Consider the following 13,349-nt stretch of genomic DNA (forward strand, 5'->3'; position numbering starts at 1 on the left):
CTCCAGGGATGGGGCAGCCACAGCTTCTCTGGGCAACCTGTTCCAGTGTCTCACCACCCCCACAATAAAGAATTTCTTCCTAGTATCTAATCTAATTTTCTCCTCTTTCAGTTTAAAACCGTTACCCCTTGTCCTGTCGCTCCACTCCCTGATCAAGAGTCCCTCCCCATCTTTCCTGTAGCTCCTTCAGGTACTGGAAGGCTGCTATAAGGTCTCCCCAGAGCCTTCTCTTCTCCAGGCAGAACAAGGCCAACTCTCTCAGCCTGTTCCACAGCAGAGGGGCTCCAGAACGCGGTTGGGCCGAGCTCCTCCACCAACGCCAAGCAGCAGCAAGGTCTATCGCCCGCCTGGGGCTGATGGAGAACTTGCATCGACACCTGACGGCAGTAGAGCAGGGGGGCTGCGCCCAACAAGTGCTAGCGAGAGGAAGGTACGCCTGCGCGCCGTAAGGCCGCGCGGGGAGCCGGCCGCCGGGGCGGGCGCAGACGTGAAACGTGCAGAGAAATGGTCATGTTCGCGCTGCGGCCGGGTCCTGCCCATCCCCTCTGACAGGCCCTGCGGCTGTGCCCACGCCCGCCTTCGCTGCTTCCTCGCAACGCCACCCGCTACGTTCATAAGCCGTTCCCGCTTCCTCGGCACGCCTCGGTCGCGGCCTATCGCCGACAGGCGGTTACCGCCGGTAATGGCCGCGGGGCGCGTTCCCTTTAAGAGCGGCCTCCCTCCTTCTTCCCCCTTCCTCCCTCCCCGGGGCCGTGCGGCGCTGCGTACGTGCGTCACTGAGCGGCGCCGCGGCGTGGCGGCGGGCGCGCGGCGGGCCGTCCCCTCGCCATGGCGGACATGGAGGAGCTCTTCGGCAGCGACGCCGACTCGGAGGCCGAGCAGAAAGGTGCGGGGCCGCCGTTTCCCCTCATTCCCTCTCTCCCTCCCCACCCCGCGGCTGCCTGGGCCGCGACACCGCCTCAGGCGCGGGGAGGGAGCGGGCCCGGCCTGGCGACGGGGCCGGGGGCGGGGAGGGAGCGAGCGAGCGGTGTGCGGGGACTCTCCGCCCCTGACGGGGGGCAAAAGCCAAGCGTCTGGGCCCAGGCTGGCGAAAGCAAGGCGGGTTCCCTGCTTGCCCCTCGGTACCTGGATAAGTTTCAGCTGTCGTCAGTGTCTAAAGAAAAACGGTGGAACAGCTCCCGATTCAGGTCGCTTTTACATCTTTAAAATGCTTCTCTCAATCTCTGTAAACTGTTTTCCAAGGCAGTTGTGCCTTTGTTTTCCTGCTTGAAACGTTGTTCGCCAAGCTCAGCGTTCAAGAGTAGCTCCATGGTAACCAACGCGTCAGGGTGTGTGAGGCAGCTAACTTGGATTAAAGAAACGATGACAGTTTTAGATTTGTAGCATCTCGTAAGTCATATATGTGTATTTACATATTTTAAGCCCTCACTGTTTCAAATGTTATTTTCTTCTTTATAATTGCTTATTCTTTATACAGCTCCAGTATCCTAGATCATAGCTTGTGGTTTGAAACTTTATGTGGCATCCATAATTTTTCATTGTGCCTTTCATTGGCTGTTCCTTTATTGCTAGACACTATTTTATTGTTCTAGGTAATTTTTATAGTTCTTTCTTACAGTTCTCTGTAAGCTCTGTGGCTTTTTAGAGGTTGGGGGGGGTTGTTTGTGTGTGGCTTTTTTAAAGCGATGCCCATCATCTTGTGTGCATCCTTATAGGGGCATTCTAGCTCTTGAAAGGGCGATGTTTGTTTTGCAGATTCCGATTCTGGATCTGAATCTGATTCCGATCAGGAGAATGCTGGCTCTGGTAGTAATGCTTCTGGAAGTGACAGTGACCAGGATGACGACAGGGAGGCAATAAAACCTAGTAATAAGGAGCTATTTGGAGATGATAGCGAGGATGAAGGGGCATCCCATCACACAGGGAGTGACAACCACTCTGAACGATCCTACAATCGCTCTGAAGCTTCGGGACATTCGGAGCATGAAGATAACGATCAGTCAGACGCGGACCAGCACAGCGTTTCAGAAGCTGCTCATGATGATGAGGAGGATGATCGGGGGCATGCCTCAGATGAAGGCAGTCATCATTCAGAGGGAGATGGTTCCGAGAAAGCACATTCGGAGGATGAGAAGTGGGGCAAGGAGGACAAAAGTGATCAGTCAGACGATGAGGAGAGGCAGCAGAACTCCGATGATGAGGAGAGACAGCAGAACTCTGAAGACGAGGAGAAAGTGCAGAACTCTGATGAAGATGAAAGGCCACAGATGTCTGATGATGAGGAAAGACTCCAGAACTCAGACGAGGAGAAAATGCAGAACTCGGATGATGAGGAGAGGCCGCAGGCCTCAGATGAGGAGAAGATGCAGAACTCCGATGATGATGAAAGGGCCCAGCATTCTGACGAGGAGAAGATGCAGAACTCTGACGATGACGAAAGGGCCCAACATTCCGATGAGGAGGACCAAGAGCATAAATCTGGTAGGATGGAATATAGTGGTATGATTTGCTTCTGGTTTGATCTCTCTATTTTATTTATATTGGCCTGAAAAGATTCAGACTTCAATGTAAAGGCATTAATCGTATAGCTTTCAACTATAGTCATCTTTGTAATGATTTTTTTATGCCATGTTTTTAAATTCCTTTTCATCTGACTCAACTTACTAATACAAAGGAATTTTAAAATACATGGAACAAAATTTTTAATTTGCTGAGAATAATTATGCTCCTTAGTAGAGTCTGCAAGGGGCAGTGACAGTGAAGATGAAATTCTGCGAATGAAGCGAAAGAAACCAATTGCATCGGATTCAGAAGTGGACAGTGATACAGAAGGACAGAAAGGTAAATGGAGGCATTGTTTTGTGGATTTTTGGTTCATTTAATTCTCATCTTAAACACGCCATTGATCTACTACAGAACTTGATAAAATTGATAGCGCTTGCTATATGGTGTAACTATAGTGCCAAGGAAATAACAAATCGGCATAGCAAGAATTCTGTCTGGGGAAGTACATGCTGTTTCTGCTGATTGTCTCTAGTTAGCTCTGTCAGTCTCTCAGTCTCCTCCATGAAAGACAGAGCTTTTCTTTTGCAAATGTTGTTTCACACGTTTTTACTGAAAGATGTTAAGAAATGGTGCCTCTAATCAGAGCAGCACAGAGAATTTATACTGGTTTTTGTGATGTTTAGCTGGCTGAGAAAGAGGTATTGATTCTTCTGAGGGGCAAAACCTCCAAAATGCTTAATAAAGTTGCTGTTTACATATATTTAAATTGTTTACTTGAGTAAAGGATGATCTTACACTTGTTCTTCTGTTGCTGTTTTTCAACTAGATTCTCTTATTTGATAGAGCCTTTCCAGGAAAACATACCTGGAATCCTTAGCTTAAAAATAATGCGAAAACTGTTTTTCAAGATAAGAGAATAATGCATGCCTCATAACATTTGCAGCTTTTAACCTTTGTAGGTGATATTAAGCGGTAATAAAAGTGAAGGATGTGTTAATCTTTTTTTCTGTGAGCGTGCTTGCATGCAGGGGTGTGTGCGCGCATATATATGTTTGTTTTAAAATAGTAATTTTTCTGCTCAAGAGCATGCAGATGTCATGGATCTGTTTGGAGGTGCAGATGACATTTCCTCAGGAAGCGACGGAGAAGACAAGCCACCAACTCCAGGACAGCCCATTGTGAGTAGATTTGACTTTTGAAATAATTAGCATGCCATTCCACTCTGAAGTGTAGAACACCGATGAGGTTTGCTAATATTTTAGTGGAAAAAAAGGAGTAACAGCATTAAATAAGCATTACAGATCATTTTGCCCTAGCTAAAAGAATTATTAAAGCTTCATACATAGCAATAGTAGATGCATTCATTTATCTGCCTTCTTCCATCCCTGCTCCACTTTTTGTACTTGAAAGAAATATAATGGGTGATTTTGATTGCCATCAAGTGAAATACAAAGTCATAGCTGTCTTTGGTACCTTAGTACAGCTGTTTGACAAATATTTTCATGTTGTGTCTTGATAATACATAAAAATATTGTTTTAATCAGGGAAAAGTTGTCCCCCACTTACTCTCCAGTGCTTAGCTGAAAACTGTATGTCAGCTCCTTTGCTGTTTCCTTACTGTCTTTGGTCTCTTTGAGTTTCCAGTGGTGTTTGAAATGCCTTTAAGTGGCATATGAAACTGCTGAATTGAATTGCTTTCACTAAAAATGCGCAAGTTCTTTTACCCAAAGCATCTTGATCTCTCTCTGTGCACACGGATGACATTTCTTTAAGCAAAATGTAAGTGCTTATTAGAGCAACAGTAGCCAGACTTTTTCACTTATGCTCCTATTCTCCTTTCTTTTCATTAGGATGAGAATGGACTGAGTCAAGAACAGCAGGAAGAAGAACCTATTCCAGAGACTAGAATAGAGGTAGAAATACCGAAAGTAAACACAGACTTGGGTAATGATTTGTATTTTGTGAAGCTGCCCAACTTCCTTAGCGTGGAGCCCAGGTAATTGCACGTTAAATATGTGATTGATAAGGTTCCCCTATATTGCTTTTGTTTCGGTGATACAATTAGATTTGTTGTTCATATTTAAAATGGTTGACATTAAGATGCACGCTTTTGGTTGTGATCGGTCAATAGTAATATCTATTGTTGTTATCTAATCAAGTGCTGACTAATTTTCTTATGAGCTTGAGTTTCAGCTTGATTTAATAACTTCCTGTCTTTAAAAACAATACGATTTAATTGAAAGCACATGCTATCAGTTGACTTTTACACATAGGTTCAGGCTCTCGGATCTGAAAGACAAATGCACAGGATCTTTGTGCACTTTTGAGTGATAAAAACATCATTTTGAATTTTAGAATAAGCCCTTTTTTATTTGTGTGTGCTAAATGTGCTGTTTAACTATGAAGAGGCTGGTTACTCATTTTCCTATTTACCTAACCCAAGGTAAAGAAATTTTCTGCAATTCATAAGGAGAAACAAAATAAATTATTAGAGTTGGTTTTGATGTTAGGTTTGGCCCTAAAGCCCACACTCAGCACTTCTTGCAAATTTGTGCATTATTTAATAGGTGTCTTGTTAGCTGGCAGTGTAGCATTGTTTCTGTTGTGCGTTAGTTAAATCATTCTTCCTGGCGTTCGTGCTATGGACTGTTTCAGAAGAGAACTGTTAAGAATCCAGTTAGGGGCTGTAATCAATGAGGAGAGTCCTGGGGATCTCTGGGGGTCAGACAGAACTGAAAATAGGATTATATGGTAGCAGAGTCCATTTATCGCTTCTTTCCCTTGCAACAGCCTGGAAGTTATTGGGAAGGGGAGGCTAGGGAATGGCCTTCCGCCACTCACTCCCACCACAGTCAGGTTTTTTGAAGGAAGAGAGGGAAAAACAATCTCATCTTCCTTTCCCTGTGGAAAGGAAGGGGATTTGAGATTCAAATAAAAAAATTACAAAGATTGTGCGCTTAGAAAATCCCTAATTCACCACATTTATAAAAGAATAGTTTTTATTTTCTCTGTACAATATTGTATGTATTTTGTTCCAGACTTAACCCTGACCTTGTCGTCCTGCTACTAAGGAAACAGTATTTTCTGAGGCAGACTTGCTTTCTTTAGCTAGAGCCATTTAGAGGGTCTGAATGTTGAAGTGGCTGCAGTTCACAGTAGTGAAGACGCTTGGGTGGGCCTCCTGTGGTGGAGGATCAATGCAGTAAATTACATTACTGCAGCAACGGCTGTCTCGCAGCTGCAGTGCCTGCTGTTGTGTGCAGTGTATAATTTAAACCTTTCAAGTACCTGTTATTTTGCACAACTCGAGAATAATCTGGATTAATTTTTAGAAGAATAAAGACTGTATTATATAATTTGTTGCAGACCTTTTGATCCCCAGTATTATGAAGATGAATTTGAAGATGAGGAGATGCTTGATGAAGAGGGCAGAACTAGGTTAAAACTCAAGGTATAATGTTAATTTTCCTTTTCTCTTTTACACTCATCTAGCCATGTTTCTTCAAAGTCTTTCAGGTGTTTTTGAATAGTGTTTAGAGTTATGGTTCAGATTGTGAAATTGTGGACCAGTTCAGCAGTCAGGAAAATTGATCCATTTTAGTAATAAATTAAAAAATGCTTGACAGCTGCATTTCCCCTATAAAAGCACTACATTTCACCTTAATTTCTTTGCACCATGCAGCAAATTATCTAGTCTTTCCGGCTGTAATTCTTGACCTACATAGAATATGTTTTACCACAGTATCCCTTACTATGTGTTAGAAAAAGTGTTTTGTGGGTTTTTTTCCCCGTAGGTGGAAAACACAATACGATGGCGCATGCGACGAGATGAGGAAGGGAATGAGATCAGAGAAAGTAATGCGCGGATAGTCAAATGGTCAGATGGAAGGTGAGTTTGCATTTTTTTCTATTGAAGGAATACAGTTGTTCTTACAGTGAAATGCCACGGCGTGCTGAATTGGAAGGTCAACAAACTTTGATGTCAGTTCTGCACAGCAGAAATCGTGTTAGTCTCTGCTTAGTTTGGATTGAAATATAATTATTTGCTATATATAAACCAGAAACATTAAGGCTTTCTCCATTTATAAGTGAAGCAAACCCCAGACTGTAGTGGCTTTATCAAATAACTGATACATGAATCTCTTTTAAGCATGTCTCTCCACTTGGGCAACGAGGTGTTTGACGTGTACAAGGCGCCACTACAGGGAGATCACAACCATTTGTTTATCAGACAAGGGACGGGTCTACAAGGACAGGCTGTTTTCAAGACAAAGTTAACCTTCAGGTAAGCATGCTGTGCTATATCAAATGTTGGTACTTCTTTTGCAATTGAGTGTTGTAACTAGCATATAAAGATAAGACATAGCAGTTCGTAAACCTTCAGAACTTAACTTTTTTATGAGAATGTGCTGTTTTCCAAGTCAATAATTCAGTAAGATTTTTCCTAAATTAGGTGTCACAGTTTGAAAGGTTAATATACTGTTCGCTGCAATATGTAGGCTACCTGTATTTTTTTATATATATTTTAATTTGCATTTTTAAGTGCAAGTCCTCATCTGAATTGGAAAGAATATTAATATTCCCTAAAATTAACCTTTCTTCTGATGCGCAATTGCTATCAAGATGATCATTATGTCCTGGGATATTGATGTGAAATATGAGGATGATTATTTAGGCTGCTAATGGACTGCAGATGGTTTGCTGAGAGAGGAATTGATGTCCCCAGTAGCTGTTACAATGCACAGAAACAAAATAAATTTAAAAAAAAAGGAAAAAAGGATGATGCTTTTACTTTTGTGCAGGTGAATCTTTGAAATATTAAGTATGCTGTCCTTTAAAAATGGATACGTTCCTTGAAGAAGTATTTAACCCTGAGCAATTTTTTAACAGGCCACACTCTACGGACAGTGCCACTCACAGGAAGATGACTCTGTCTCTGGCAGACAGATGTTCAAAGACCCAGAAGATTCGTATTTTGCCGATGGCAGGTCGTGATCCAGAGTCTCAGCGCACAGAAATGATTAAGGTATTGTGGTATGGAACTCTCTTATCGGCTGATTTAATCTAAAAAAAAATCACAACTGTAATATAGCTGAACATTTCTGAACATTTTATGACTTTATGAAAAACAGAGAAACAGAGTGTATTTTGGAGTTGTTAGCCATGGGTGCAGTTTGCTTAAGCTTACAGATTACAAAAAATCAGAATATGTACAATCTTTACACTGCTGTGAAATTGTTTCAAAAGTTACAGTAGAATGCAGTGTGCTCTTGAGTTGGTTTGTGGTTTTTCTCCCCTCAATCTTTATATATTGCTTCTTTCTTTGGACAGAAAGAAGAGGAGAGATTAAGAGCTTCCATTCGTAGAGAATCTCAGCAGCGAAGAATGCGGGAGAAGCAGCATCAGCGTGGCCTGAGTGCAAATTATTTGGAACCTGACCGCTATGATGAAGAGGATGAGGGAGACGATGCAATCAGTCTAGCAGCTATCAAAAACAGATACAAAGGTGGCATCAGAGGTAATAATAAAACTTAACAGCACATAAGTAGTGCCTGTGTGATTCAGATGGATTAGTTTCATAGGAGAGTCCTGGTAAGACTGTATTTTGCCAGTTCATTTGATACACAAGGAGGCATGAATTCAGTTTGTATAGTTTATTTTGTTTATCTGGAGTTAGATTCTGCCAGCTTTTTGTGGGACTAAATGGAAGAGAATTATTTTTAGTATTCTCTCTTCCCCATCAATTACGGATGAATATTTTTGTTTTCATTTTTCTCTGTAGAGGAACGTGCTAGAATCTACTCTTCTGACAGTGATGAAGGCTCAGATGAAGATAAAACACAAAGACTACTTAAGGCAAAGAAACTTACTAGTGATGAGGTGAGAAAAAGATTTTGTTCGTAAGCTGCTCGTTTTCAGTCAGGAACGTTTCCTACACTAAACGTATTTTATTTTTTTTAAAGCTGAGAATTTTGTAGTTTCATTTATGCTGTGATGAATGTATTATTTGACTTGGCATGCTTTCCATGGTAATTAATCACTGATTTCTTACATACTGCATTAGTTCATAGACCTGAGTGATTCCCGAAGGAGGTCACTATTGTTATTGCTGACTTAAAGAGGGAAAAATTTATGCAGAGTTATGTAAAAGTGACTTTACCAAAATTATGTCAGGAGTTAGAAGACTCAAGATTGGAATCCTGGTGCAGTGTTGTCTCCTAAGCTGCATCATCCTCTTCTGTTTATTTGGAAATAGCAGAAGCATTTTCACGTTGTATTTCTGCTCTTTTAAATAGAAGAGTTAAAAAACTGAGTTAATGTCCATTGCTAAATAGGTATCCATCACCCAAGTACCATCCTAAACATGAGGCCATGATCAAGTTAACTGTTAGCTCCAGCAGTAGTGCTGTTCCCTCTTCTAAAATTGTGTTTTATTGGTTTGTAATTTATCACTGCTGGGTATATGCAAATGAATCTTTGTGTATATCGTGTCTTGAGGTTTAGGTCATTTCAAGTAATGTCACTTCTTCTGATACAGCACTACAGTGTAACGCTTCTCAAAATTTACAGATACCGTTTCTGAGATTAAAACTTAACTGTTTTCATCCAGTGGTAGAAGTGGAACCAGGATGCATATGGACTCTGTCCCGTAGCAGCTGTACCTGTGTAGTCTATTTGCCTGACTCCTGCTTCTCGTTGTGAAACGCTCCTGTGGCAAAGAGCCACAGGACATGTACTGTGCACCTCGGGATGCTGAAAGAGGGGGGAATTCTGGAGTTCATGACAAATGGCAGTCGATGCAGGCTCTCTGGCTTCCCACTGCCCTGTTCAAGAGGGAATTGGGTTGGGGCGGCGTTTGGCCTACTTGGTTTTAGGAGCCCATTAGTTTGATTGCTTTTAGACATCACGAGTTCTGTATTACTGTCACCTTGCTGTTGATGTACATAGTGCAGCCCCGCGTTGCGGGTGTGCTTGCGTTTCTCTGAAGCTGAGCACGGCTTAGGAGCTCTGCTGATGGTCACCTTCACTTATGTGGCAGAGTAATAAATACAAACTGACTTAGCTTAACAGGTTCTCATTACTACCTTGCAGGTTGAGAGAGGTGTTTTTATGCTGGCGTGCTAGTTTGATTAATCTTCCTGTCCAGTTTTAGTGTAAATTATATTTTATTTAAAAGTTTATGCATAGAATATCACACAGAAGGTTAAAAAAGGAAGTTTGAGTAGATCAGAGTAAACTTAACAGAATATTTTGTAATGCTTTATATCACTATTTCCTTTAAGGTATTATTTTAATGGTTTAAATTATTTTAACTATTGCCCTAAGATTTCTTTCAGTTGGTTTCCTACAGTCATATCTCGTGTACTACTCTAACAGCTGCTGAAGTGGCTAGAATCTTATTCTTGAATTTTAGAGGCTTCCCTAAGAAAACATCCTTTTCTTCTCAAAAGAGTAATTTTGCAGCGTAGCTTGCTGTGTGTCCTTCTAGTGAATGAATGTGTGTCAGACTTCTGTAACAACAGTTGCTGAAATGCCGAAGTTATGTTTAAATGACCAATACAGGACATAGTTTTCAGTATGACACATACCTCTATCATGTAAGAAATCTTAATTTTTGAAGGAGTAAGTTTGCTCTCATTTGCATTTCTATCCTGCAAACTTCTCGGGAGGCATGTCTGTCTTCCCAGCCCGTTAGATGTTTGCTGCATTCTGAGTGCGTGTTCTTGCTGCTGTGATGCTACTCCTTTTACATGGTCAGCTGAGTATTTCCACTAATAGGCATTGTAATATGAAGCAGATGTAAAAATTAGTTTTTCTTTCAGAGAAATAGATTCTGGCTTTTTATTACACATTGAGGAAAATGTAGTATTTCAGAAAATACAACAGTAATCCAGGAGACGGCCATAGCGAGGCATGTAGGCGAAAGTGTAACTTTGTGAACTCTGTTAGTAGAAATTGAGTTGTTTATTTACAAGACAGTACTAGTTGCTATTTCATGATATAGCGATATCAGGACTTCGCAGTTCCAGTCTCTCAGAAGAAAGGGTCTAGTCGACAGCATTTCTCTGCTGCTTGAGGAACGACAGCCTCCATTTTAAAATTACATGACTTAAACCTTAATATTCCCATCAGGGCCACAGAGGGGTGCTACAGTATTACCAGAAAAACTCAGTGCTGCATAACTGCTTACTTTCAGTCACCACGTAGGAAGTGGGGTATTTGTAGTATGTATCCGCATACGTGAAACACGGACTTCCGTGTACACAGACTTGTGCTGTGTTGTTGACTGACAGCACATAAAAGCAAATCTTTGTCCTGATAACAATTTGTTACCGTTACTGAAAGCATCAATCTATTATTAATACACCTTATCACCACACAGCAAGTAGTTTTACTATTACTGCAGTTAATGGAGATACTCTGCTAAACAGGAAGATGAAACACTGAACAATAGCCTAGCTAGATTACAAAAGAATGCCCGTTCTGAGGAAGAAGCTATCATTGAGAATCCCACCCCTACTAATTTCTGTTTTCCATGCTTAAAATTCCTTCCTAACCAAGATTCTCATCATACTAACTTAATATGTTAATACAGAATAAAATGCTTTGAATAAAAAAATATTCCTTACAGTTCTGAAACTCAATCTCTGCTGCTTCTTAAAATCCAAGTAATCTGTGTTGCTTTTAAAACAAACACAAAAAAAAACCCCCACCTAAAAACCAAACCAACAAATGGAAAAAGGGATAAGGTTACTTAGACCTGAAGGTGATTTGAGTTACTACTTGGTTCTTCATGCCAAAATTGATTTTTTTACATTAACCACTGGCGATTTGCAGTTTGATTGAACATTTTCATAGTGTTCCTATTTAAAATGCTGTTTGGAAGGATGATTCAAACTGAACTGGTGTAAATGCATGTGGAATAAAAGTCACCCCGTTGATTCTATATTTAGGTGCTAAAAATTGGACATCTAGCCTATTAAAGTCATTATTTGCTTGCAAACAATTAATTAACAATTAAAGTCAGTATTGCTTGCAAACAATTAATTAACTCAATGATTTGAGTTCCTTTGACCAGCTCTTTGAAGCCTCACAAACCATTATATTTCTTGGACCGTAAACTGTGGTGTTGATTCTCAGTACTAGTGGTTTCTCATCAGTCTTTTTCCTTTATGCCAGAGTGGTGTGTGGGTTTTGTGTTTTTTTGTTTTTTTTTTTTTAAATTAACAAACAAACAAAATGTCTGCCCGCTTACTGAATTTCTTCTTTGCTTCAGTAACTCTAATTTAGGGCATACAAGTGTCAATACCCTGAAAATATAGCAAAGCTACACAGGCTGCCTGCAGGGAAAGCTTCTGTGTATTGAAAAATCCACTACGAATTCGAGGAATTGCCCGTGCTCGTAAGACTTGCTGAGAATGATTTTGCACCTGCCATAAATCCAGACTGTGACACGCATTAGTTCCGTGCCATAGTTCAGTTTGAAGCAGATATGGTTGCACGTCCGTGGAGGTAAATGGAGCTGCAGCTGCGTTGTGGACTCTCTTAGGCTGGGGTTTGAGACCGGTAGCGATGCTGGCTGAACTTATAAAGTACTGGTACATAAGCAGTCCTGCATTGCAGTAACACAAAATGGAAAAACTAGAACTAATAAAGAAAGACTTTGAGGTCTTTTTGTTGTTCTTCTGAGTTTCTTATTTTAGCTTGAAGTATGTTGGTTTATTTTTGTCCTTTTTTGCCTTTAGGAAGGTGAACCTTCTGGAAAGAGAAAAGCAGAGGATGATGACAAAGCAAGTAAGAAGCATAAGAAATATGTGATCAGCGATGAAGAGGAAGATGATGACGATTAAGGAAGCACAAAAGTTGACTCTTTTTTTATATATATATATTTATATATATATTGTACAGTTCTCTTACAGCAAAGATGTAAGTAACCATAATGGGGTTATTTTGATAAAGGAAAATTCCATTGAAGTCTGCATTTCTGGTGTGAATAAAGTTTTTTGACTTCCTTTTACTTTTTAAGATTTTTCTCTTATTGCAACAGGGGTCATGACAGTGCCATCTTTATCTTGCACGGTACGTTTCAGTTGTAGTAACTGGTTGTCCAACTGAATTAATCAGTGATTTTTACTGAGTTCATTAGGTGAAATCATTCTAATCTTTATAGAATGCTTAAATGATAAGTTTGCCTGACAAGGGTATGGCAGTTTAGCTTACCGTTTGTACGGAAGGGTTGGAAGAACATATGATTGGTACAGTCTGGGGTTTTTTTCCTAGATAGTCCTTATTTCCTGTTGACTCTGGACAGTACATTACCATGCTGGTGTATTTTGATGACTGGAAATATTTCTTATCGTGTTTGAGTAAACTGTGAAGTTCCTGCAGTTAGAATAGTTCACGGATCGCATAAGACACTTGTTGTTTTTCATGCATTGAAGCCTAGAATGAAGATCCATGTCTTGCCTGAGCATTAATAATAATAATACCAGTAACAATAATAATAGGCACATGCTAGTGACGTAAATGTGAGAGTAAAAGCACTTATTTAAACAAAACTAAAAAAATTCTGCAAGCAGAAATGAAAGTGTCCTTTAAAAGGTGAAATGAACCACAATACAAAAATATATCCTAATAACAGTGTCTCAGAATCTCATATAATCCTTAAGGTGCTATTTCCTATTGTTCCTGGTTGGTTTTATAAATAGGTTTGTTCAGCTGGGAAGCCACTGGAGGAGAATGTTCTGGACAGAATCATTGCTGCTTATACACTATTTCTAAACACCTTATTTGATGATGCGGTACTAGTTGTGAAGTGGGGAAAGGCTAGCAGAAATATCTGA

At 40.6% G+C, this 13,349-nt stretch overlaps 1 protein-coding gene across 4 annotated transcripts; it reads left to right on the forward strand.

Moving 5' to 3' along the window:
• The first annotated feature begins 774 nt into the window (after nt 1–774).
• Nucleotides 775–12,523, forward strand: LEO1 (LEO1 homolog, Paf1/RNA polymerase II complex component). Of its 4 annotated transcripts, none has more exons than XM_054214664.1 (12): nt 775–886; nt 1,756–2,481; nt 2,734–2,841; nt 3,589–3,683; nt 4,356–4,501; nt 5,872–5,956; nt 6,300–6,394; nt 6,656–6,790; nt 7,396–7,531; nt 7,837–8,023; nt 8,288–8,385; nt 12,252–12,523. In XM_054214664.1, exons 1-12 carry the CDS (start codon nt 829–831, stop codon nt 12,354–12,356), a joined length of 1,974 nt encoding a protein of 657 aa, XP_054070639.1. In that variant the 5' UTR covers nt 775–828; the 3' UTR covers nt 12,357–12,523. The 4 variants fall into 4 exon arrangements, with proteins under 4 accessions (XP_054070639.1, XP_054070640.1, XP_054070642.1 ...); XM_054214665.1 differs by having other exon boundaries at nt 2,737–2,841; XM_054214667.1 differs by having other exon boundaries at nt 2,737–2,841; nt 12,256–12,324.
• Nucleotides 12,524–13,349: the final 826 nt, after the last annotated feature.

The sequence above is a fragment of the Rissa tridactyla genome, chromosome 9 (genome assembly GCF_028500815.1).
Source record: "Rissa tridactyla isolate bRisTri1 chromosome 9, bRisTri1.patW.cur.20221130, whole genome shotgun sequence".
Classification (NCBI taxonomy): Eukaryota; Metazoa; Chordata; class Aves; order Charadriiformes; family Laridae; genus Rissa; species Rissa tridactyla.